Source organism: Alosa sapidissima, chromosome 12 (genome assembly GCF_018492685.1).
Source record: "Alosa sapidissima isolate fAloSap1 chromosome 12, fAloSap1.pri, whole genome shotgun sequence".
NCBI classification, from domain to species: Eukaryota; Metazoa; Chordata; class Actinopteri; order Clupeiformes; family Clupeidae; genus Alosa; species Alosa sapidissima.
The window spans coordinates 16,382,998-16,406,518 of record NC_055968.1 but is presented as its reverse complement, the minus strand read 5'-3'; the positions used below and the strand labels follow the sequence as shown (position 1 = coordinate 16,406,518).

Below are 23,521 nucleotides of genomic sequence, written 5' to 3'. Positions count from 1 at the left end.
GTTGCAGCGGTACGCCAGCCCTGCCAGCGGTACAGTAATCACTCACAAGCGCGCTGCAAATGATCTCCACTCATCTGTGGCACGGAAATGAAAGAGCGAGGAGCGCAAGGCGAGGAAAAATATCCTATTCTCGCCCGTCCGCCCCACCGTAATACACGCGCACTCGCGCGCTCTCCGCCCGCCGCCACCGGCGAGTCAGAGCAAACGACGTGCGGGTCGTTTTCGTTTTCCAACCGGAGCTCGGGAGGTGGAGCCCTGCCTCCTCTTATCATTACGACACTGAGGAACACAATTGCTCCTGTTAATATTAGTATACCTATTCACGCTCCATTGACTGTGTCAGGCAGACAAGTAGCCTAGCGCACGAGAGGCGCTAAAGAGGGGGGGAGAGTGAGGAAAATAAGACATCATCTCTTATGAAAGCACCAGCCATAAATGAATAGCTTCGCAATGAACAGCCGGACGGACGAAACTATTTAGAAAACATCAATTTATGTCGAATTAAGTTGTATGACCATCCCCCCCCCCCTCCCCCAACTCCATTGTGAATATACAAAAAATACAGATAAAACACTAACATATGAACACAAAGATAGTAAAGTGTATGATTGTAATTATGACACTTATGTTATTTGACCATGGTTTTGTATTTATTAGTTCACTGTGAATTAAATGAAATTCAATTAGTTGAAATACAGAGGTCTTGTCAGAGGAGTGTTTTTTTTTTTTTTTTCCCTGGCGATCACTAAATTAGTAGCCATAGGCCTATCAACCAAATGATACCTTAATTGATGCTGCAGCATTTCAATTTAAATATTTAAAGTATCACATTTGAGAGTACTGTATTATCTATCTGTTCATTATTTTAAATTTAAACATTTTCTCATGGCATGAGAAATGTTTTATCAATTAAATCAAAATCCTGCCCTATAACAGCTACAAAATAATTTGGAATGAAACAGAGTGCTATACAATGTGCGTTATGAGAGGTATCAATGTCAAGAAAAATAGGATAGTTTACATAGGATAGTGTAAACTCTTAAACTCTTACAAACAATGCTTTGTTAAGAAAGATTTCTAGTATAAATATAACATGAAATTCATCAGTCTAAAGTGATAGGTCTTATTTACATGGTCCTCTTCTCATGTTAACCACTTCTTACATCTAGTTCTTATATCAGTCTAAATTTACTGTGTACAAAGTAATCATGGATTCAGTGTGACTGTTCTATAAGGCACTATAGCTGTAGTGGTGTGACTTCACTTCCTTCTCTCTTTAACTAGCTGTTCCACCTCTCTCATGAAGCGAAGACAGAGTTCCTCTTGCCAGGGGAGAGCCACACACTGCACTGCAACTGGAAGTCCTACGGCATCTCTCAACGCCTACACACACACACACACACACACACAATTATAGAAGTCATCATAACATTTCATCATGTTAAAAAACTCAGATATCTGATACCAAAGGAATCTAGACTGAATAGGGTCTCATGCTGAGGGACAGAACACCAGGTTGAAACCACTGGGGATGTGTTGCCACCTGGTGGCTATAACTGGAAGTGTCTATATTTCCCTTATTTCCCTTATTATTATACCCCAGTTCATCTGCAATATTGACATTAATTCAAAGTCTGGTATGCAACAATTTAAATCTAATTAATTTAAACTATTAGTAGGTTAATATTTGGCAAGGCTTCTAACCTGTTTTGCAACTGTCCCATGATGGCACCTATCATCGTTGGATCTAATCGTTCTAATGAAGCTGGCATGGACTTCTGTGTAAACATACTACATTTGTGTCCCCATTCCACCCCCCTAAAACCAACCTTGACAAATAACTTGTCAAATGGGTCCCCAAAGTTGCCCTTATGGCTCTCGAGCTGGGCCTCGTCATCTGCCGTTACCATGGACACTGGCACCACTCCCGCGGGGAAATTCAGAAGGTTATACAGCGTTGTGTAGGAGAGAGCACCTGAGATAGAGCACAGGTACACATGAGGACAAAGATTTCAGTTATAAACAGAAAAATATGTTAAATACCTTGTATTATTGTTTGGGTACTTCCCACAGCGGTCGATGATTAAAAGAGTGAAAAAAATATGGATGTCTGACATAAAAGGTTTTGGAACAGAATTACAAGTCTAAAGAGAACAATGGACATTTCTAAATCACTTGCTTTTGTGGTGTCTCAAAATCATTATTTTAAAGGGTCACCAATAGGTAACTGTGCTACAGTGGAGACACGCAACACTGAGTGCATGCCGTTGCTGGGCAAATGATCAATGTGTGGCATGAAAGCATGGTAGGTAAATATGCTTGTCTTTGGCCTGCTGTGTTGCAGTGATCTGGTCACAATAAGCTAATCTCTCAAGCAAGATAAGGAAATTAAGTAAAACACAGCTGGCATGCCAAGCTGTTAGACTGATATAAAAAAGGGATCTACTGGAGAGGTGAAAGGGGGAGAATTGGCCATACTGGTGAGCTTTCCACAGTAGTTGAAATTATAAGCTGGCCCAAGCATTGGAGTGAGCAGCACATCCATCTTCAGTCTCCGCCATTCAGACATGAACTCATAGGTGTAATCCTGAAAACACAGGACACACAGACTCAGTTCCTTGACAAAACCAAAAACCAGCCTGCCTGCCATTTTAGAAAAAAATGTGATCACGGAGGTAGCATTATTGTCATGGTGTAAAATAAATACATCCTTTTACCTCAACACTGGTGTGTTGTCTCCATAGATCTGCTACAGAGCTTTAGGAACAGAGACGTCAAAGATTAGACCTGACTGTGAACAACCTGACTCTAAAAAATGAAAACAAGTACAAGTGCATTTCCTAAAAGGCAGAGACAAATCCACCGCACCTGACTCCAGCCGTGCCACCCAAGCTGGCGGCAATGCGAGGGAACTAAAAGGAGGAAACAAATTATACAGATGACATTTTATTTTTTTTTGTAGTTAGAATTTGGTTCATTTTTTTGTTTTGGTTGATTTTATTTTAATAACTCACAATTCCTATGAACACTAGGTGGGTTAACATGAATACTTTTAATCTGATTTGAATTGGAATAATGGCTCAATAGGAAAAAAATGACACATATAAACACCTTGATCGGAATAAAACTGCCTATCCAATTGGAATTTTAATCAGAATGAAAGGGGTGGTGTATTCCGTTCTTATTCTGATTGAACAGCCATGTTTACAGTCAATTGGGTTGCCCGCTGTAGCTTCACAAGTAAAAGCAAAGCAGCAATGGCTATTCCGATCAAAGATTCTAAAGCGCTTGTCAGCACCTGATCAGACTAGAATGTACTCCACGTAAACAAATTACATGAATTTTAATTCGGAAGAGTTTAATCGGAATGACAAAACAAACTGTCCATGTAAATGGGGCTACTGACTCCTTTGCAAGCTAAATTGCACATAGACAAATTATCCTTTAAAACCAAGATAATATAAAACTGTGCACTTGCAACCAAAGTTTATAACTTAGTGGTGGTATTCTGGATCAACCACAAAATGTGAAAAGTCAAAAGTTTCACATTTTGTGGTTGATCCAAATAACCACCACTCAGCTATAAACCTTGAATATGCACAAGATCTAACTTACAATTGGCCGGAGGATGACTGACAAGGTTTTCTTCAGCCAGCGTGGGAGACGGTATGGTATGATCTGGGGCAACAAACATGGGTCAACAGGTCCATCTTTCCTGCAATAATGAACCACAAACCCATGATCAATCAATCGAATCAATTAGGTAAAACACTCCATCATCTCATAGGAAAAGAAACACCAAAATAGAGTATAGGTCAATGCTGTCATAATGTGGTACTCACACACTACCAAGCAGTGTCTCAGCTCCATCAGCAAGAATGCCTTTCACCACCAGCTCATGCATAGCATAGACAATTTGTGGTGGAGTGAACGGCACAAACTGAAGAGAAATGAGAGTAGTGTAAGGTTTCTAAACTGGAATGATAATTCCCATAATAGATTAAGGATTACAAATAAAGAAACACTTGGTTATATCTGTATTTACATGACAAGGACCTTTGATGGCTACTACAGAGGAGCAGAGACACTCCTTTTGACCAGTTAACTAAACAAACAATCTACCTTTTGATATAAATATAAAATATAAGTAGCTGAGTAGCCATCTTGCTACCTGCAACCTTATTGCAGCGTGTGAAAGCAGTAAAATCACAGTAAACATATAGTGTAAAATCATGTGTCCATCACATGAGTGGGTTTGTAATGGACTCTTTAGAGGACATCAGAGAGAGAGAGGGTGAGAGGGTGGAATAAACACTTATGGTAGGGTGCTCTGCTGACTGGGAGACGTACCGTGTGCCCTGCTCTTTCCAGCAACTCCTTAGTCTCCCTAAAGGCCCGTTTCATACTGGGCGAGGGCATTTGGTAGCCATCATTCTCATAGTAGCCAATCCGAAGCCGTTTGGTGCTTAAGTACACCTATGAGACACCAAGACAATAGCTTCAGTTGGATGCAAAAGAATATTTGTAACATGTTAATGCTATTGCAGATGACCTACAGGCTAAACATGATGCTGTATGCAAACTTATGAAAGCAGGTAAGGTGGCATGTATATAAAAAGAGACACAGACATTATAATCAGCTCTCACATGACATGCACACTATATGCTGTACAAACAAGTAAATCATATGGATGCAAAGAGCATTCATAACTGCCCCAATTACCCCCAATGCCCTAAATGCCCCAATACCCCCAACCCTGTAAATGAGGACCATTAAGGGGAGTTCTGCTGGTTCTGTTCAGAGCAGTACCTTCTCATTAAAGGGCATGGGTGGCACAGTGGGATCCAAGACAAACATGTCCTCACACAGCAAAGCCTTCATGCACAGGGCCAGACTGTCAACGTCTCTGGCCATGGGCCCAATGGCAGACAGCACTAAGCATAAACGAGTGGTTAGATAGCTATACAAATGGCCTGGTTGTATAGTTGTATGTGTTTTCCATAGTGAACTACTATTGCATGTTTGTATTATTTCTGTATGTAATATGGATTTTATTGTGCATGTTGGTGAATACATTTTGTAGAGTGACTGGAAGTCCCTTTTGTAAGGCTCTCTACCAAATGACCATAAACTTGGGTTTAGGCGATTGTGTACAAACTGACCTGATTTCTGTCCACGGCAGACGGAACTTAGGCCACGTAGGCTGCACAACAGATAAAAGACTGGAATCACATGACGATCACACAAAACAATAAAAGCCCTGTGCCTCTGCCCAATGAAAATGTGATAACCACGTGAGCTAACACACATGCACACAATTACTCACAATGCACAATGATGCACCTACTCACACTAGTACACATCTACAGTATGTAGCTCATAAACATGTATACATTCTCTAACTTATCTTATGAATAAAAAAACATTACATTTCAAATCTGGAGAGAATTGTAAAATGGAATGGGGGGGCAGGATTTGGAAGACTGAAAAGGGCTTGTGTCCAACAGTACTCTCACGAATGTCCAAACAGAGAAGACACCCACCTGATTCTGTTCGATGTTGGCTTGAGGCCACATATCCCACAGAACGAAGATGGGATGCGGATACTTCCTCCGATGTCTGTCCCGATTCCCAGGATGGAGCCGCCCCCTCCAATGAGTGCGCCCTCCCCCCCAGAAGAGCCACCTGGAGTCTTCTGAAGGTTACGGGGGTTAAGGCTCTGCCCATACAATGGATTACTGCAGTCATAGCTGAAACAAAGCAAGCAGGCAATATAGCAATTACAGAAGAGAGGACTGAAAATTGAGAAAGTCAGTATTATAACATCTTTTATTATACTTTTGAGGTGTGAGGTGTACACTTGGAAGTAACAAAGGTCACATAATTGCATACTGTTCAAGAAATATTACATAACTTTTCAACTTCATTTGACACTGCCATTGTAGCCGTGAATAAAAAAGAGAAAGGATAGAATAACTTGAAAGACGATAGAAAAAAAAGTTTTCATCGATCATGATCAGTCCTTGAGTGGTCTTGTGTTTTCACATATTCAAGGATTCATCACTATTCTCAAAATAACTGCAATTCTAACCACTTTTGAGGGTTGCTGCAGCAAATCTGACACTAATGGCCACAACAATCACAACTGATTGTATTACTATTATTCCCATCCACTATTCTGATTCATTTAGGTATGTACATGCAGAACAAGAAGGTAGCACATTTGTGTAAAAAAACAGTGCACTCCTTCATGTGATAATGACCTACTTGAGAAGGCCTTGAGGGATGTTGGTCTTGACAAAGGGAATTGCTCCCTGTCTTTTCAGCACTGTCACCACCACACAGTCATCCTCAGCGGGGTCATCCACCTTACCAAGCACTCCACACGTGGAGTCATGACCCTGGCCAAAGACAAATTACGGACATTAGAGCATGCTTCATTTTAATGAAGATATTAACAGTGCAATTCGAATTTTCACATCTGGCCCTTTCAAAATAGTAAAAATGTGTTGTTTAATGCAAAGTAGTATCCAATGGATTGGACATCTGAAATAGTATATTTTAAACATTTTCATTCCTCCTCGTTCCCACTAAACGGTCACTCCATATTCTGTTTCTTTTTCTCTGTAGCATTAGAGTAGAAAAACAGCAGAACATGCATCACTGAAGACAAACACTTTTTGTACTCCAGTGGTCAGTAGCACCCAGATTTTTCTAGGCACGGACAATTTGCTCCGCAATCCATTTTGTGCTGCACTGCAAAGCAAAACTATTGTAGGAGACTGCTGATACAGAGTTGATGCGAGGATAATGGATAGATTGGAGGGTTGGATCATTTTAGAGTGATTGATCCCCCAGACTGCAATTCTACAGCCTCATAGCATAGTGTGATGTTTACATCTGGATACCTGTAATGGTGCATTCACATGCTATACATTACTGGTGATGGACAATGATGGACATAGATGGACAGTTAGTGATAGACATTGATGTGTAACTGGAATTGATGTAAGAAAAGTACCATCATTCATTGTTAACTACTGAAAACCTATAAACGATTTCAGAGTCTGTTAGTTTGTTTTGAATAGTTCATAGGTCTATCTTCCTCTGCACATTTGTGTTGTAGAGAAAACAACATCAATGATTTTGTGCAGAATTGGTGATCAGATGTCAACTTTGAAGCCCCATCTTGGCATTATCAAAATAACAGAAATTCAAGAAATGCTTGCGCAACAAGTCTATTCATCAGAGGCTTAGTGAGGTTTCTACGCCATCTTGTCCTACTAAAAGTTCTGGAAAAACAGGCCTATTAAGAGGAAATGTAAATCTAGCATTTCGAGACATTACTTGAAGGGACATTTCTTTTGTGGTCCCAACATGCAAACCTGCTTTCAGAATTCTCTCATGTTGAACTGTTATTGCCTTTTCTGTAGCAACCTACCTTATATCCCACGTTATCTTTGATACTGACAGGGACGCCATAAAGAAGGCCACCTCTGCAGTTCTCTATGTTCAATAATTGTTGCTGGCTCTCCAGTAGAAAATCTGTGGCACAATTCAGTCTCTTATTCACCTCCAGTGCCTGGGAATCAAAGTACAGTATTTCATGACTGAACACAGACATATGTTGAGGCTGAAAAAAACACCCTATGCAATATCCCTGTGTCTTAAGTAATACCAGTGAAGAGGATATTTCAGTTAATGATTTGCAAACTATGCAAGGTTAGTCAAAGTTGGGAACCAATCATACCAAACACAAGCAATGTGCTAGCTGAAGGCTACCATGCCTTACAAACCATGTAGACCACTATGCAAGAATAATAAAAACACTTCATGGGAAATTCAAAGAATAATTTAACCTGTTGAGGAGTACGGTCACAAATATGTGATCAGATGCAGGTGGGTGGGAGTACGATCACAAATATGTGATTAGAATGTTTTCGAAAAAGGTTCTATACCATGACGCAACAATTACCTTCAGGGACATTTCTGCCAAGAACACTGAAACTAGAACGTTCACGTAGAATTCTAGAAGGTGCCAGGAAAATAATTCACTCTCTGGGGAATGGCATTGTCTTAAAGAATTCACTCCTCAACAGGTTAACCCAGAGCCATATAAAGGTACCTTTATATGGCTCTGGGTTAACCCTTAAAGGTGTAGGTTTTTGAACATTCTAAGTTCCGCAACAATTGAAGGTTCTAAAATTCTATGTTGAATTCAATGAACCCAGATATTCTTTAGAATGTTAATTTCCCAACATTCTGACGGTACTCCTTTAAGGGTTAAAGATAATCAAAAGATAATCAGTAATATGTTACCTTTTCCATATATGCATGGAGAACTGCACGTGGGCTCAAAGAACCTTCTTGTAGTCTTTTTGTCAATTCTGTCATAGACAGTGAGACAATATGTGCATTTTCAGAATCAGATTTCTGAGGGCAATAGAAATCAGAAATAAATATTATGTATGTACTGTATCTCAATACACTTTCATTCAGGTGGCTATAGCCTCAAATGTCTCAGGTCCACTCTAATGCATACCTAGGTTACCTAGGAACTATGCAGCACATACAAATAGCACTCTTAAACACTCTGTCTTCTGTACTAAGGTTACAGAGTCATTGGCTACTGCATTTGTTATAATGATTCTGACAGCTCTAAGAAAAGCATTCCTTACTGTGGTACTGAACTGCTGAACCACCTGCTCAGCTTGCTGGAGCGATGCATCTCGTCTTGATCTGGCTTTGCGAATTTTAAGTTTCATTCGCTGACTGTTGCAGTATCTCATGAAGAACAGCAGTAAAGCACCTCCGCCTGCTGTAGCGGCCAGAACTGATATACAAGTTGGATCCATTTCTGAAAGAGAAAGTTCCGTCCACTCCATTGTGACACCGTGCAAGTTGTATTTAGATATCAGCTGTCCACTGCAAGTTTAGCGGGTGGTGGTGGTGAACAGCGGAAGTCCTAGCAGTCTCTCACACGTTGCCAGATAATGACAAAAATAATCTAAACAAATCAAACTCTGAGGAGACCACAGATATTTTGTAATTAATATTGAATATGTCTGTTTTGAAGTCTATTTCACATCCTAACAAGATTATAAATGTTTTCCTCCAGTCAGGGGTTTAAATGTAGATTGTTAAGCCTACATTCAAGCAGATAAACAGTTGCCAATAAATAGGCACAGAGCAGATGTTACATTATCCGAGCATATGTTATTATCTTTTGTGGGCAATTTTTTGTAGAATATTTTGTATTTTTGTATGCAAAATATGCCCTTTGTTTTTTTGGTTGATTACTTAGCCTTCAGATTTGTGGGTTCTTTGTCGTCTGAAGGTGATGATACATGGAGCAACTTTTTGGGCAATGTGGCTAACAACCACATAACCAGTTTGATGGTTTCAGATTGAGTGATCATGGCAATTTTCATACTGATGATTAAAGTTCTCTAAAAAAGAAAAACAAAGTTCCCCAATATCAATGGGAATATGCCGGAACAACAATACTCAGGAACACTGCCTAGCAACATTGTTGCCTTGTGTATCATCAGTTTGAGAGGCTGCATTGGTGTTAAACATTGAATGTAGAGCTAGTTTGTTTATTTGCATTGTTTTTTCTGGGTCCAAACGGCTTATTTAAGTCATGTCTGGCAACCCCCTAAAACATGTCTCCAGTCCTGTTTGAATTCCACGCCTCTAGATGGCAGCTTACAATTAATTTCTAGACTAGAGAGAAGAAGAATTTTCGTCTCTTGAAGTGTCACACTGTCCTTCGACATATCGTAACAGCGGCTACTCTGGTCTCGTCGGGTTAGCTAGGGACGCAACAACTGCAATCATGGTCTATGAAGAGAAGATGATTTTGAACGGAGACCCAGATGAGGTATGTGATTGACTTATTTGTGTGGCGGCATATTTCCAGTTGACATTATTGCCATTGTATGGTCGGTTAACCACGAAACTGGAGGATTCCAGCTAACGTAACCTGATTAGCATTGCTATCTCGGGAGCTAATGTTAGCTAGATAGCAGGTTGTCAGTGGATTTTCTAGACGTCATGGACATGGATTCAATAAGCAATTTTTATTCTGTAACATCTTAGTAACATAAAAATGAGTAAGATATCGCCACGACTAAGTTTTAGTAAATAAAGCTATTCTGTTAAGTAACAGTATGAGGTCTCAGGGTATATACCCAGGGTGTCTAACTTCTCCAAGAAGCTATCGCTGGTTAGCTAGCTAGCTTCTAGGTAGCTACATTGTCCTCGAAGCTACATTGTCCTCGTGAAAACGTTAGAGACTCTAGAATAATCCTCTGATGTTAGCATACGATGTGGGACCTACTCTTTATGGTTTTCCATCGCAGGAAGGTTAAGAAGAACCTGGCGGGGTAACCTAAAGAGTGCTCTTTCATTCTTCAAGAAGTTTTAAAACAAAAATGTTGCTTAAAGAAGAGGTTAGCACTACTGTGGGAGCATTTCTACATCATTATTATTAGTAGCTGCTAGTCATCTGTGAACGTTGATTACAGACGTGCGTTCTTCGAGTTAAATGTCGAAGCTGGTTAGCGATGTTTTCGCCAACACTCTTGATCCCAAAGATTCTAGAGCGCTACGAATCTTTGCTTGATACACTGATGTACGTGTGTCTGTCATCCAAGTATAACTAAGTGCCAACACGAAGGTCGAGGATTCTATTATCATGGAGGATTAGCGCTGTAAATGACATGTGCTGCTGGATGTAAACATCTGTAATATATGCTAATGTTCCTCCTTTTATGTTCATATCTGTGTTAAAAGGAGGAGGAGGAAGAAGAAGAGGAAGAGGAAGACATGGTGGTAAGTGTTACACTTATAAATTGTCATCCAGTGACCTTGTAAGAAAATCACCTATTAGGGCCATCTGAGTGGAACTCAACCATTATCCTTATCTGACCAGGACCCCCTAGACACCGTCAGGGAGAAATGTGAGCAGACTGCACACTGCGTCCACGCACGCGAACGGCTGGAGGCATGTGAAAACAGAGTGGCGTCACGGTCGACTGAGGAGGACTGCACAGAGGAACTGTTCGATTTCCTCCATGCTCGTGACCACTGTGTGAGTAGTTTGATGAACATTTTTGTTTTGAGATTATAATCTTGTTTTTTGTATGCTGCCTGCTGGCTTCTCTAATCCACTGAAGCTGTGGCATACTTATTATTAGTCTCAGGGATGCTCAACCCTGTGGGACAAGAAGTGCAAAGTAATGCTACACATTAAAGCAATGGAAACAAAAATGGCAAATCTATAATGAGGTCAAATTGGTTTTAGTTCAAGACTAGTGGCTTTCATTATGAAATGTGATGGCATTTTGTATTGACATCAAGAAACACCAAAAGATGAGTTTTGTTCAATTAAATAGCTTTTGGTGTTTACAAACTGAATCAGTGATCAATACATATTCGGAATAATGTTTGATTTTCTCTTGCTCTCTCTTTTCAGGTGGCACACAAGGTTTTCCATTCCGTGAAATAATCTCAACATCCCACTACTGCAAGTTGATGTCCATTTATCTAAGAAACAGATGCTTTGCTCACATTTATTATTGTACGGAAGCCTCCCTGTAAAAATTATTTGTTGCCAGGGATGCTGTATTCATGTGAATATTGTGAATAAAATGTTATCTAATGTCATGCAGACTTCAGAGAATGATTGAAACTATCAGTGTTGGATAACCACAAATAAAGACAGTTAATTTTATTAAGCTCCACTGAAAGCATTTCATTACAGTTATTGGAGTCTCAAAAGGGCAGCTTTTGTCTCAACATGCCATTTCAGCATACTCTGATGACTTCTTTTTAAACAAGTGTATTTATAAACCGTGTCATCTCTGTGGTAATTGTTTTCAGGTTGTGTAGGGGGAGGTTTTTCATTTTGAAACTTATCAGGAAGGATTGTATCAAGATCTGAAATTAAGTTCCCCACTCTTGCTATTTTTACCTCAGGTCAAACTCTGTAAAGTCTTAGCATTTTCCAATAACTCATAGTTTGTTATTCCAATACCTTGAGTTATGTTGCCTAATCTAAACACAGAGCTGACCTAAATACTTTTTGTGTAATGTAAGTGGTAATTTGTGTAATGACCACTACATTATTGCTTAAGCTAGGCAGTTAACTCCACCTGCCTCAGGTGGTATTGTGCATGGCAATACTACACTGCTCCCAGTGTGGTGAGGCAGTGAGAATGAATGAAAAGCCCTTTCCCTTGCAAACTGATCAATAAAGATGACTTAAGCCTCCATATCTAGATATTGTCCTTTCCTCACATGAATATGAAATTAATCCTTATATTAAGAATTCATAAGTTCATGTGATGTTATTTGTAATGCCGTTCACCCCAAGTTGTGAAATTCAGGTGACTACTGCCTCTGTTGGCCCAATTAACTGCTATCCAGCCCATTGTTTGGAAATCTACAAAAAACATATTAGACGTTGTCCCAGGTAAATAAGCTACTGAGTGGTTTGAAAATGTCTATCATATTACATAAAACATGGGTCTGATCTGTTTTGTTAAGGTCAGAAAATTACAAAAAAATAGATTTAGGCAACCGCATACCATGTCCATGTCCAAGTCTTGTACAAAAATATACATGTTCTAAAACCACCACATCACATCCTCACATTGTCTAGAAAAGGTCACAACAACGAGGCATGCAGTACCTCATTAAGACAGGTCTATAAAAACAGACAAAGACAAATGAAAGTCAATCTGCAATGAAGAAGTATACTACTGCCATTATGCAGTGGTATGTCTAGATTTTTGCCAGTTTGTGTTTACCTGGGTCTGTGCCTAGGTGTATGTGTGAGTTTTCACATGCAGTGATTCAGTAAGACAATTCCCTGTGTGTGTGAATGTCTACAAACATTTGTGTGCCTGTGTGTGCATCTTAATATTTGTGTGAGTGTGAGTGTCTGCATGCATGTATGTGCTTGAGTGTGAGTGTTTGTGTGTGTTTAGAGCACCTACACCACAAACAGTGATCATAGGACACCAAGCAGGTATTAAAATATGAAAGTTGCAGTGCCCCCTATTGGTGTAATTGTAATAAATGGTGTGTGCAATGCAAATACTGTGCCAGTGATACGGCATGTCAAATTTCAGCAGCAGCAGTCATAATTAAGACATTCCAGGATAAACAATTTGCAGTGGAGTTTGGTAAGATGGTTAAAAAATCACAATCTCTCTACAGCCTAGCAAAAATGTTGATTTTAGCCTCCAGGATATTACATTGATTCACACATTCATCTTAAAGAAGATGAATTCCCTGAATTTGACAAAAAGTGTATTTGATTAGAGTTACAGACTGCACCTATAGTAAGCCCTTATGGAGGGTTTGACTTAGAATTAACATATAGTGATGATGAAGACCATATTTATTTTGGTGTGATATGTGTAGTACATTTCCACAATGTGAGAATGCTCCTGAGTTCAAACTGGATTAGGGCTTGTCCAAACATGTCGATTTGACTGGCTCAGATGTTGTGGTGGTAAAGACTGGATTCCCAGTGAGTTCAGGAGACACTGTTGCTATGGCACTCTGAGACGTAGGATGTGCATGTGAGACTGTTTGTCCATTGAGTCCCAGCAGTGCGACACTGGCATTCCACAGTCGCTCAGACATTCTCTCATCAAGTGCCTGTGGGGCCGGATCCTTCTCAGTCATCACATCATAGTAACGGCCAGAAATACCCTCCAACTCCTTAGCAACGGCTAGGTAGACACTAGACTGAGCCCCAAGTGTGGGAGACTTCACAAACAAGTAGAAAAACGGTGCTGCACACACAAAACAGAAAAGCAATATGATGAAAGGACTAAACATCACACTCATACAGTATTTGTGTTATGTATAAACATGCTATGTCTCTTCTTTACACACATAGCTATTCTTACTCACAAAGCACTGTGCTGGAAAGCTGTGACTGGTGCATGCCGGTGTGTCTCCCCAAGTCTGTGCCAACTACTCCTGGATGTAAGACATTGACAGTAACACCAGTACCTACACAAAAGAATGGAAAAGAAGATAACTGTTGTTTTGCTGTTCCCTCTCAAATATAACTGTATATTGACAAAGCAAATAAAAAATGCATACAAAAAAGTTAATACAATAGCTAGCTACACTGCAAAGCAAAGGGGTGCACTGGATTTCCAAACAAACAAAAGCATTGTTGCAAAACAAAATGCAGCAAAATAATAATATAATATAATTGTAATATTTTGATAATGCTGTTTTCATAATCGTTGGAAGTCATAATTGACAATTCATAAATTTCATTAATTGCACAGCCCTGACACATACCCTCTAATCTCTTAGCAAGCTCTCGTGTGAAGAGTACAATAGCAAGTTTGCTCTGGCTGTATGCTTTCCTCGTGTCAAACTTTCGGCGGTCCCAGTTCAGGTCATCGAAGTCCACCTCCCCAGTGACATGAGCCACAGATGACAGGTTAATGATCCTGCTAGGGGTGGATGCTTTCAGCTTATCCAGTAGGAGATTGGTCAACAGGAAGTGACCTATGAAAGACGTGTAGCATATGCATAAATTTATGTATGTACATGTTTATGCTTCAGTGTGAGGAAAAATGCATGCTTGCCAATTTCCAATTTCACCAACCATCTTACCGAGATAGTTGACCCCAAACTGCATGTCAAATCCATCTTCTGTCTTCCATGCCGGACAGCGCATTACTCCTGCATTATTTATTAACACATCCACATGTTCCTCCTCTTAAAAAAACATAAGACACAGAGACATTAAACATATTTCACATCTATACTGATGAACAATTATGACCTATTTGCAATGCATTACTGGTAATATGCATCTGATCACTCTGCACAATATAATGCAGCGATTAACAATGTGAATCGCCACCACAAAAACTGAAGCTGCAAAGTTTGCACACACAACATTTGTGTCTCTGCCAAAAATGTTTGGCCATGACTGTACATGTATCAACATCACAATGAATCACTCATGGTGTGTTTAGTTATCAACATACGTCTCACCCTCCTTGATCTTTTGGACAAAAGCCTTTATAGATTTGATGGAGGCGAGGTCAATGTGTCTGGCATACACATGTTTGTTCAGTGTCTTTCCTCTGATCTCACGAGCTGCTGCTTCACACTTCTCCATGTCACGACATCCCATAATAATCCTGCCACCTGTTTACAAAGTTGACATGACAATATCAATATGAATTGCAATGTTAAATACTAAACTGCTTTTCAAACCTACTTGTACTATTGATTTCATGAAGTTTTGATGTTCTGATGCCCTCTGCAGGTTGAACCGGTTGAAAGGTGGTTGGAGAATAAATTCCCTTTAGGCCCTCCCCCTAACCCCCTTTGGGTTTATAAGCTTGTATACCCTTTGACAGGTGCAGCCATGCATCCTACTCACTGTGTCACAAGCAACCATGCATTAATGCTGGGAGAAACTGACGAAGCCAAGGGTACAAGGGGCCACACAAGACAAAGCTGCAACGTAAGTCTGCAAATTCTGCAAACTCATGTTCTTGTGTTCTGAGTCAGAAGGCGTGGAGAGACTTTCAGTCCAGCTGTTTCCTTATATGTAGGCTAGCGTTTAGTTTTATAGGGTTCTAATTCTGACTACAGGTCAATTCAATTGTAGTAATACTAGAGGCTACTTAAGCAAGCAGAGTTCCTAGATAAACTCTGGAAACAAATCCATCAGTGCATAAGCCATATGGACAGAACCCATATCATTTCCCCAGTCGTGCATGCAGGGTGGGCCTACCATAATCAGTTCTAATGGTCAGTCACTAGTGTTATCCCTAAAAGAGACCTAGGAGCCTTGCTTGCTTATTAACACAGTGGGTAGGACGCAACCCTGCAACCCTAGTGGCCACTGTATGCAAATTGCCCCTTGGGATAAATAAAGTTGAAGGAGGCATCGCCACAATGTCTTTGCTATGTCAACCAACCCACCTCTCCTGGCCAACTCCCGGGCAGTCTCCTTGCCAATGCCTGTGTTAGCACCTGTGATGACAATGGTCTTCCCAGGGATCTTGGCTTTAGATGGACATGGACCCCCAGTAACATAATTCCTTAAGAAGAATTTAAAGGTCACCTTTCACAACCAAAGTCTGTGAAGTCATTTTTCTCAACCAAAACCACTATGTAAAATCAGACGACTTTAACTTAAAACTGACATGCTCAACCAGTTCATGTGCAGCAGCATCATCCTAAGGTGACTGTCAGAATCATGTTGACATTGTTTACTTACTGAAGGAGAACCGCACAGCCAAACGCCGTGCCAAACACTGACACGGGGAGAATGTATTTGCTCATATTACAGACAACACTAGCAGACCAATGGTTACGGGTTTGACAGTAATAGGTCAATGTTAAATAGTCCCACTGTAAGGCTTATAAAACTGATTTACCGCAATACTACTCCTACTGCCATGAGCACTTGCAGCAATTTCCGTCGTCTCTGGATGACGTAGAGTTGCATGTGCGCCGATGTATACGAGCAGTGGTTGATGGCTATGGTTTGGGAAGACTACCCCAAGTCAAGTCTGACTGATTGCAATGCTAAAGGGTTTAATAACATTTACTAGGAGTCTCATGTCTTACCATGGAGTGGACAACGTCGAAAGAACATTTACTTCTTGTCACCTACATCAGTTTATTAGGGCAGAGAAAAATGGTTTAGCTAGGTCTTTCTAAACTGGCTAGCTAACTCAGATTGTTAGCTAGCGAGAATCGCCGAATGAATAGGTTAGGTTGGACTAGTAAACTCTCTGGAAATTGGCTTCACAATGGCTAAAGTGGAAACAAGTGGAAAATCTGCAGCTGTTGAAAGCCTGGTTCAAACATGTATCAAACTTGTTTGTCAGCATATGTCTGTTCTTGAGGAAAGGATTTCGGGTAGGTGCCAATATGCAAAGCTATTGTGTGTCACATATACTTAGTTAACTACTACTGCAACAGTGATAACACGAGGAATTTAACACCCTTATAACCCTTATTTTGGACTCAATTCTATCTAGATTTACCGGCCAGCCTTCTTAAAGACATTCTTCCTCATCTTAACATCGTTTACCTCGACAGAATTGAGTCAGCAGTTCAAAGCAAAGGTGATTGATTTTTAGCATCATTTGTTTATTTAGAACAACGGTGATGTTAACGTTACTGTATTTGACACTAATGTGCCTGTGATCTTATATTTTCTTCTCTCCAAGGAATTTCCACGTCATTTGTGTGGGAATTCATATTCAAAGATCTGGTCAAGACTTGGCGTTGCAGACCAATGGTATGCTAGCAGCTACTAAAATTACCATTTGATACAGTCGACCTAACAACACTTTGGTTAAATTAGTGAATTAATTTACTAATTTACTTACTTCTATTTTGTTTTTCTCACTTAAGGTTTCTCAGCCTTATTGTGACTGGAAACAGAAATCCCTGGAGAGGCTCTTCCATGTAGCCCTGTACACACACAACAGAGGGGACAAAAAGTATCTGTCAAACCTCAGTGAGCAGACTGTCCTCTCCATGACTGTCTCCTATGTCCAGACTCTGTCAGTCGTGTCCAGGAAGGTGTGCCGGCTAGCTTCTGCGGAGCTTAAGCCCATCTTATCTGAGCTAGAGAGAGGAGCAGGGTGTCTCAAGCTGCTAGATCGTTGGAGTCCATGGACTGGAGTGGAGAAAGACTTGCTGTACATCCTCCATCGCCTCCTCGACCACGGCTCTGTGAAGGACGTCGAGATGGGACGATGCTATGGTCTTGATCTTCAGAACTGGATTACCACCAGGTGTAGAAGACCTGATGGAGTGGGACCACTCCATTTAAGCCAGGAGTCCGTTGAGCTGCCTGTTGCAGGCACCTCCTCCAGCATCCAGGTCACACAGCCCTGTGGTTCAGACGCCAGCTCCACTGGCCTCCAGCGCAGTGGCACTGCCATGGAGGAGGTGGCATGTAAACGTCGGAGGATTACTTGGCTCTGGGACATGCCCACGGAATTCCCCTGTGACACGTTTCTGCCTAAGTGTGGCCCCATATGCCCAAAAGGACAGATAAACTCGCTTGACATGCAAGTGACCCCCTTTGAAATCATTAATGTGGTGTCACCATCCCTACCCTTCTGGCGCTGTCTGCACACCCTTCATCTTCACAATGAGAGTATGTCATGAAAGTGTTCACAAACATATAGAAACAAAGTTTCATTCTGATAAGATATTTGTAGAAATATCAATCGATAGGGAAGCTGTGGCAAAAATGGTAGCATTTTTACCACATTTGGGTCCAAGTGCTTCCTGTCACTCTTCACTGTCCAATCGAAATAGAGACAAAAAGCCCCAAAAATATTCTTGTAAATTATGCAATTGACAATGTTGACAAGTCTTGCTGTTGATAGCCTGGTGGTGATAGACTTATCAAGTCTTGTTGATAAGTCTGGTGCTTTTTTGCAGGACTGTTCAAGGACTCTGATCTGCAGGTGTTGGTGAATTCTCTCCAGATGTTGTGTAGCAAGCCAGGCTGCATCCTCCAAGATCTTTCCATGGCTGTTAACGACCACACGCCTGTTGATGCAGTTTTGGAGGCCTGCCCCTCACTTAGGTCTCTCTCTCTGGACGTCTTCCCTCCAGCACCAGGCTCATGCAACAAACTTATACCTATGAGGGCCCTGAAGCCACTAGAACCTAAAGGTATAGTAAGGCATATAGTTATGTTATTAAAGGCCTTCAAGATTCTGGTTGTGTATGTTTTAAGTGCTCACTATAGATTACATGATCTCAAACAATTACAAACTTTCTTTTCACTTTAAATAAACAACTCTCATAACTGCTGGATATTCAAGATATTGGTCTTTGTAGAAAATGTAACCGTCCTTAAAAAACCTTACTTTGATCTGAAGAGTGTATCTCTCTGTCCCTTTGACAGTGTTTTTATTGGAGAAGCTGTCAGTGAAATCTTCCCATGGAAAAGTTCAAGTAGATATGGAGGGCCTTCTGACTACACTGAGACAAACACCAAATCTCCGCAGTCTCCATGTGTCAGGGATCCACCCGGCTTCACCTATACTCAGCACACTGGCAGGTAAGCTTGTCTGAACCATGAACTTTATTCAGTACGCTTTTAAAATTTCAGTGAACTGCTCCTCACAGTCATCTAGCTATATGTTCTGTGTGTGCTCACAAATATCTGGTGCCTGTAGTCTTTGCTATGCACATTGCTTCAAGAGCATGGAAGGAAAGGGTGTAATTTGATCAGCCATTGAGCTCATATCAAAAATCTCAGTAAGGGACTGTTCGTTATTTATAAACGGGTCCACCGGAGGAAAATAGGGGAGGGTCATGTCTTTTTATTATTTATTAAGGGGAGGGTCACCTAACTTTTTTTTTTTGTCTAGGAGGGGGGGGGTGGGGGTCACCCATCTTTTGTATTAATGAAAACAGCAAAAAATCAAAGTGGCTTGTTTGATTGTTGATTTCTGTCGCCATATAATGTTCTCTTTCGTTCCATAGCTCTGTCAACATTGAACAATGAAAATAAGGGAGATTTCCCGGGTTTCTCACGCAAAATACGGAAAATGTCAACATTCGTCCCCATTAACTTTTGAAGGGTTGGAGCAACAAAGTACCCTACTTTATTCATGCCTAACAGCCTATATCCATTTGGTCAACTTTATCCTGCCCTAAAAAAGCTCAATTTAACTTTGGTTTACTTGTAGTTTACCGTGTAGCCTAACTTTAAACAGTGTGCATGCTTAACATAAAGCATACTTGTGCTTCATTCATCCACACATCCAGCTCCTAACGTTTTGACAAGCATTTCTACCAATTGACCTTGTTCCTGCCCATCTCTAGCTTTGCTGTCTCCATCCTTTCTGTTTTTGTTGTTTGCAAAAAAATATATAGTAGGCCCTATTTATTGGTAATTAGCAACAAGTGCAATTTGTTAATCGCTGTCATTCTCTCTCCTGCCAACAAAAATGTGTTACGTTCCAAGTAGCAGTGCGTAATTCTGCTTCATAAAGTTGAACAAATACATTGGTCATATAAATAGCCAGTTTATGGTCTACAGTGTAAAGTTGGTAAGTTATGGTAGGCCAACTTGGAGTGAATATACAGGGGGAATTCTTTGTCTACTCGTAGGCTAGCTGAGTAGCCTGGCAGCATGGGCGGATTATGAACTTTCGGGCCCCTGGGCCCAGATGTATTAAGGGCCCCCCAGTAATTGTCGTATATGTGGGAGGGTTTTTTGTTTTTTTTATTTGTTTGATGTGATTTCCTGTATTCTGGTGCATTTTGGGGATGGCCAATACTAAATTCAATCAGATTCATAGCCTACATCCTGATTTGTTGATATTGAGGCAATGATTCCATGCGAAGGCTTGGGCTTCAGGGCCCCCTGACCCCTTGGGCCCCTGGGCCTGGGCCCGGTAGGCCCGTGCAGTAATCCATCCCTGCCAGGCAGGTGCACACGTAGACATAGCCTACGGCCGAACACTGCAAGCGCCAATCGTGCGCTCACGACAACCACGTCGTTAACTAAAATAAGCCTAGGTTAACATCACTCTGAGTTCGCATTCAAGCAAGCAAAACGATGATTTGAATACATCTGTTTCACTGGAAGGGCAAGGGGTAACAACAGGACAACACAGAGACAGGCCAGAATGCAGGACTAATGTTATGAGAGTATTACAGTAATATGGGATATTCTACGGGAAAATAATTAAAACGGCAAGACAGTGGGGAAAAGTTAAAATGATAAACCCGGAAAAAGTTGGCATGTTAGGTATTTTTCGGTCCCTGTGATTATTTGTGAAATTGTGCAAACGGCCTTTTCAAGTCATTTGAGAAGGAAGGAAGGTAGCAAGCTCCCAAATTGACGCTTGTCTGAGAAATTGAGTTTTGGATAATGTTCAGCTTAGGCAGCTTTACAATGACTGAGTAAGCCTAGAGACGAGTCCATAGCAACAAGTTCATGTGTTGAATTTGTTATTACCCAGTGTGCTTTGTTGAATGGTCTCAATGTTTTATTGTTTTATTTCATGTGAATACTAGATGAGTAACTTATTTCAAGTAGGCTAATGCAGTTGCAGGAAGTGTGCATTTAGTTTCCATGCTTATTGTGTTTCCACAACAATGTTACAACAATGCTACTGAAATGGCCACCATCTTGGTGAAGTGCGATGTGTAAGATCAGAAAGCAGAGGTTGAATTTAGAACGGTAGCCTAAGCCGATGTGTTTTCATAGCGCTTAAAAGCGTGGGCGGAAGGTATCGACAATTAGCCGGGGAGGGTCATGTCTTATTTGAAAATACTGCTGGAGGGTCGTTGAAAATATTCTGACAGGCAGGGGAGGGTCATGCAACTTTTGATTGAAGCACTCAAAATCCCTCCGGTGGCCCCGTTTATAAATAATGAACAGTCCCTAACGCTTCCCTTCTCAGTGTAATGACTGATTATTTATCTATGTGTTATTCTTGCCAAGTACTAAGTAATGATCTTTACTTTCCCACTTTTTAATGTGACAGTTGACACATACTGGATTGTTAGGTCAGGCCAAGAATATTGGTGTAGCCAGCCATCTTGAATACTTTAAACCTTAATTACAGTTAAGAACAAAATGATTCATACCACTGGCAAATATTGATTTAATATTGACCAATATGATTGTTCTGGCTGAAAATGACCACATGCCAAAAGTTCGTAAGACAATATGGGAGAAAAATGGATAAAAAAGAAGCGTTTTCATCTTTTTAACATTTTTATGAAAAGTGGCTTGTCCAAAAATATTCATACCCTTTTTAAATAGTCAATGGAAACATCTTTATTTGCATTAACAGCTCTCAAAATGGTTCATATACAGTAGTACCTACCTAGCCTCTCCATGTCTCCATAATGATTCTAGACCGCATCTTATTAACAGCAGTCAGTGTTTTGAGGTAGGAACGATTGTTTGCCATCACTCTGGCCTTGTGCTCACTTAGAGTGGCCCAGCCAGACTCCAGACCTCAATCCGTCAAAAAAGTGAACGCAAGGCCAGAGTGATGGAAAAGAATCGTTCCTGCCTTAAATCCCGGATTGCTGCTAAAAAGGTGCGGTGTACAATCATTGTGGAGACATTGAGAGGCTTGGTAGGTATAAGAACCAGTTTGAAAGCTGTGAAAGATGATTTAAAGATGTTTCCATTATGATTTAAAGAGGTTTCAAAGATTATTTAAAAAAGGGTATGAGGGTATGAATAGTTTGACATGGCATTTTTCATAACAATTAAAAAAAAAGGTGAAAATGCTTTCTACCACATTGTCTTACAACTTTTTGGCATCGTCATTTTCAGTCAGAACAAGCATAATGATAAAGACAAAATCAACATTAGATCAATATGAGGGGTATGAATCATTTTGTTTACTGTATATTTTGTGCATTCTCATTTTTTAGAGTCAAATAAAACCTTGAAGTCACTTACATTGGATGACATCAATTTGGCCAGCTGTCATTGTGAAATTCTTCATCTCTTGGAGAACTCTTTGCTGCAAGGTAATTTTTGGTTAAAAGAAGTTTGGGAAGATTGGTAGTAACAAATTAAACTACTTTATTGCTGAATACTGCTGATGACAACATTTGACATAATGTTTGTTCATAACCACAGACATATGCTTGAAAGACTGTCAGCTACTTGACAAATGCACTACGAATGAAGACTTTCTTGTGCCCTTTGTGAAGACACTCAAGGGGCTGTGTTCTCTACAGTCTCTTGCACTGCCTGAAAATCGACTGGGTAAGATGTCAGCCCCTACTTGATCCTGACCAGAATCACTTAATGTCAGTAATACAATAAACTAAAGATGTTTTCGTCCAACAGCCAAAAGTGTGAAAGATTTAGCAGAACTATTCTCAGGAAACTCTCCAAGCAGTATACTGAAACTGGATCTCAGGTAAGACAGACAGACATTATTGTATATTTAAAAAATATTATCAATCGTATCATAATAATAATCTGATTTTCACTAAGAGATTTTTTTTTTTACTGTTAACGAGTGCATATAGTGGCAAATTACTTTTCTTTGGGTTTCCTATTGATGTTGAAAGGGTTTTATATACAGTATATCTTTACACAGCTCAAATTACATCTTGCCTGCTGACCTGCTTGAGTTCAGCACCTTACTGAGTTTACATAAGAGGTCCCACCACCCCAGTTCGAGACTGATTCTGGACCTCCGGTTAAACCCATTGGACCGGGATCAGGATGTGAAGGAGCGAGCGCTGAGGTCTCTCATTCCCTTCTGCCACATACTCACAGACAGCTGGGACTCCAGGTCCACCATGGCAGATCACATTAGTATGATGTAACCAGGGCCACTGTGCTGTGGCCAAACCGAGTCTACAGCAGACGTGGAAGTTGGAACGGTGCACATTTTCAGCATCTAATTTTTGTACGTGTTTGAAGAAAACATGAATAAATCATTTTTACTTGGATTGTCATTTATGGAAGAGCAGTGCATCATT

At 40.5% G+C, this 23,521-nt stretch overlaps 4 protein-coding genes across 6 annotated transcripts; 2 read left to right on the top strand and 2 right to left on the bottom strand.

The window, feature by feature from the left end:
* Positions 1-628: 628 nt before the first annotated feature.
* LOC121677587 (vitamin D3 hydroxylase-associated protein) lies at positions 629-10,571 on the bottom strand. Its single transcript, XM_042056389.1, has 16 exons — positions 10,344-10,571; positions 8,680-8,858; positions 8,321-8,434; positions 7,443-7,583; positions 6,269-6,402; positions 5,545-5,751; positions 5,164-5,204; positions 4,811-4,935; positions 4,351-4,476; positions 3,843-3,940; positions 3,616-3,715; positions 2,869-2,912; positions 2,718-2,757; positions 2,479-2,587; positions 1,830-1,975; positions 629-1,383 (listed from the first exon to the last, which is right to left on the bottom strand). The coding sequence occupies exons 1-16, from the start codon at positions 10,411-10,413 to the stop codon at positions 1,261-1,263; spliced, it is 1,797 nt and encodes a 598-aa protein (XP_041912323.1). The 5' UTR covers positions 10,414-10,571; the 3' UTR covers positions 629-1,260.
* LOC121677589 (cytochrome b-c1 complex subunit 6, mitochondrial) lies at positions 9,594-11,738 on the top strand. 2 transcript variants are annotated; one of them, XM_042056393.1, is made up of 4 exons: positions 9,594-9,884; positions 10,799-10,837; positions 10,938-11,096; positions 11,481-11,738. In XM_042056393.1, the coding sequence occupies exons 1-4, from the start codon at positions 9,840-9,842 to the stop codon at positions 11,511-11,513; spliced, it is 276 nt and encodes a 91-aa protein (XP_041912327.1). In that variant the 5' UTR covers positions 9,594-9,839; the 3' UTR covers positions 11,514-11,738. The 2 variants fall into 2 exon arrangements, with proteins under 2 accessions (XP_041912327.1, XP_041912328.1); XM_042056394.1 differs by having other exon boundaries at positions 9,596-9,884; positions 10,802-10,837.
* Positions 11,739-11,910: 172 nt separating this feature from the next.
* LOC121677588 (retinol dehydrogenase 13-like) lies at positions 11,911-16,551 on the bottom strand. Of its 2 annotated transcripts, none has more exons than XM_042056390.1 (7): positions 16,444-16,551; positions 15,986-16,104; positions 15,044-15,199; positions 14,657-14,761; positions 14,336-14,548; positions 13,934-14,035; positions 11,911-13,812 (listed from the first exon to the last, which is right to left on the bottom strand). In XM_042056390.1, exons 1-7 carry the CDS (start codon positions 16,512-16,514, stop codon positions 13,478-13,480), a joined length of 1,101 nt encoding a protein of 366 aa, XP_041912324.1. In that variant the 5' UTR covers positions 16,515-16,551; the 3' UTR covers positions 11,911-13,477. The 2 variants fall into 2 exon arrangements, with proteins under 2 accessions (XP_041912324.1, XP_041912325.1); XM_042056391.1 differs by having other exon boundaries at positions 16,284-16,524.
* On the top strand, positions 16,487-23,497 carry lrrc41 (leucine rich repeat containing 41). The gene is made up of 10 exons (XM_042056388.1): positions 16,487-16,930; positions 17,053-17,139; positions 17,245-17,315; positions 17,432-18,185; positions 18,476-18,712; positions 18,948-19,103; positions 22,454-22,552; positions 22,665-22,793; positions 22,878-22,950; positions 23,134-23,497. The coding sequence occupies exons 1-10, from the start codon at positions 16,822-16,824 to the stop codon at positions 23,363-23,365; spliced, it is 1,947 nt and encodes a 648-aa protein (XP_041912322.1). The 5' UTR covers positions 16,487-16,821; the 3' UTR covers positions 23,366-23,497.
* The last annotated feature ends 24 nt before the right edge of the window (positions 23,498-23,521 follow it).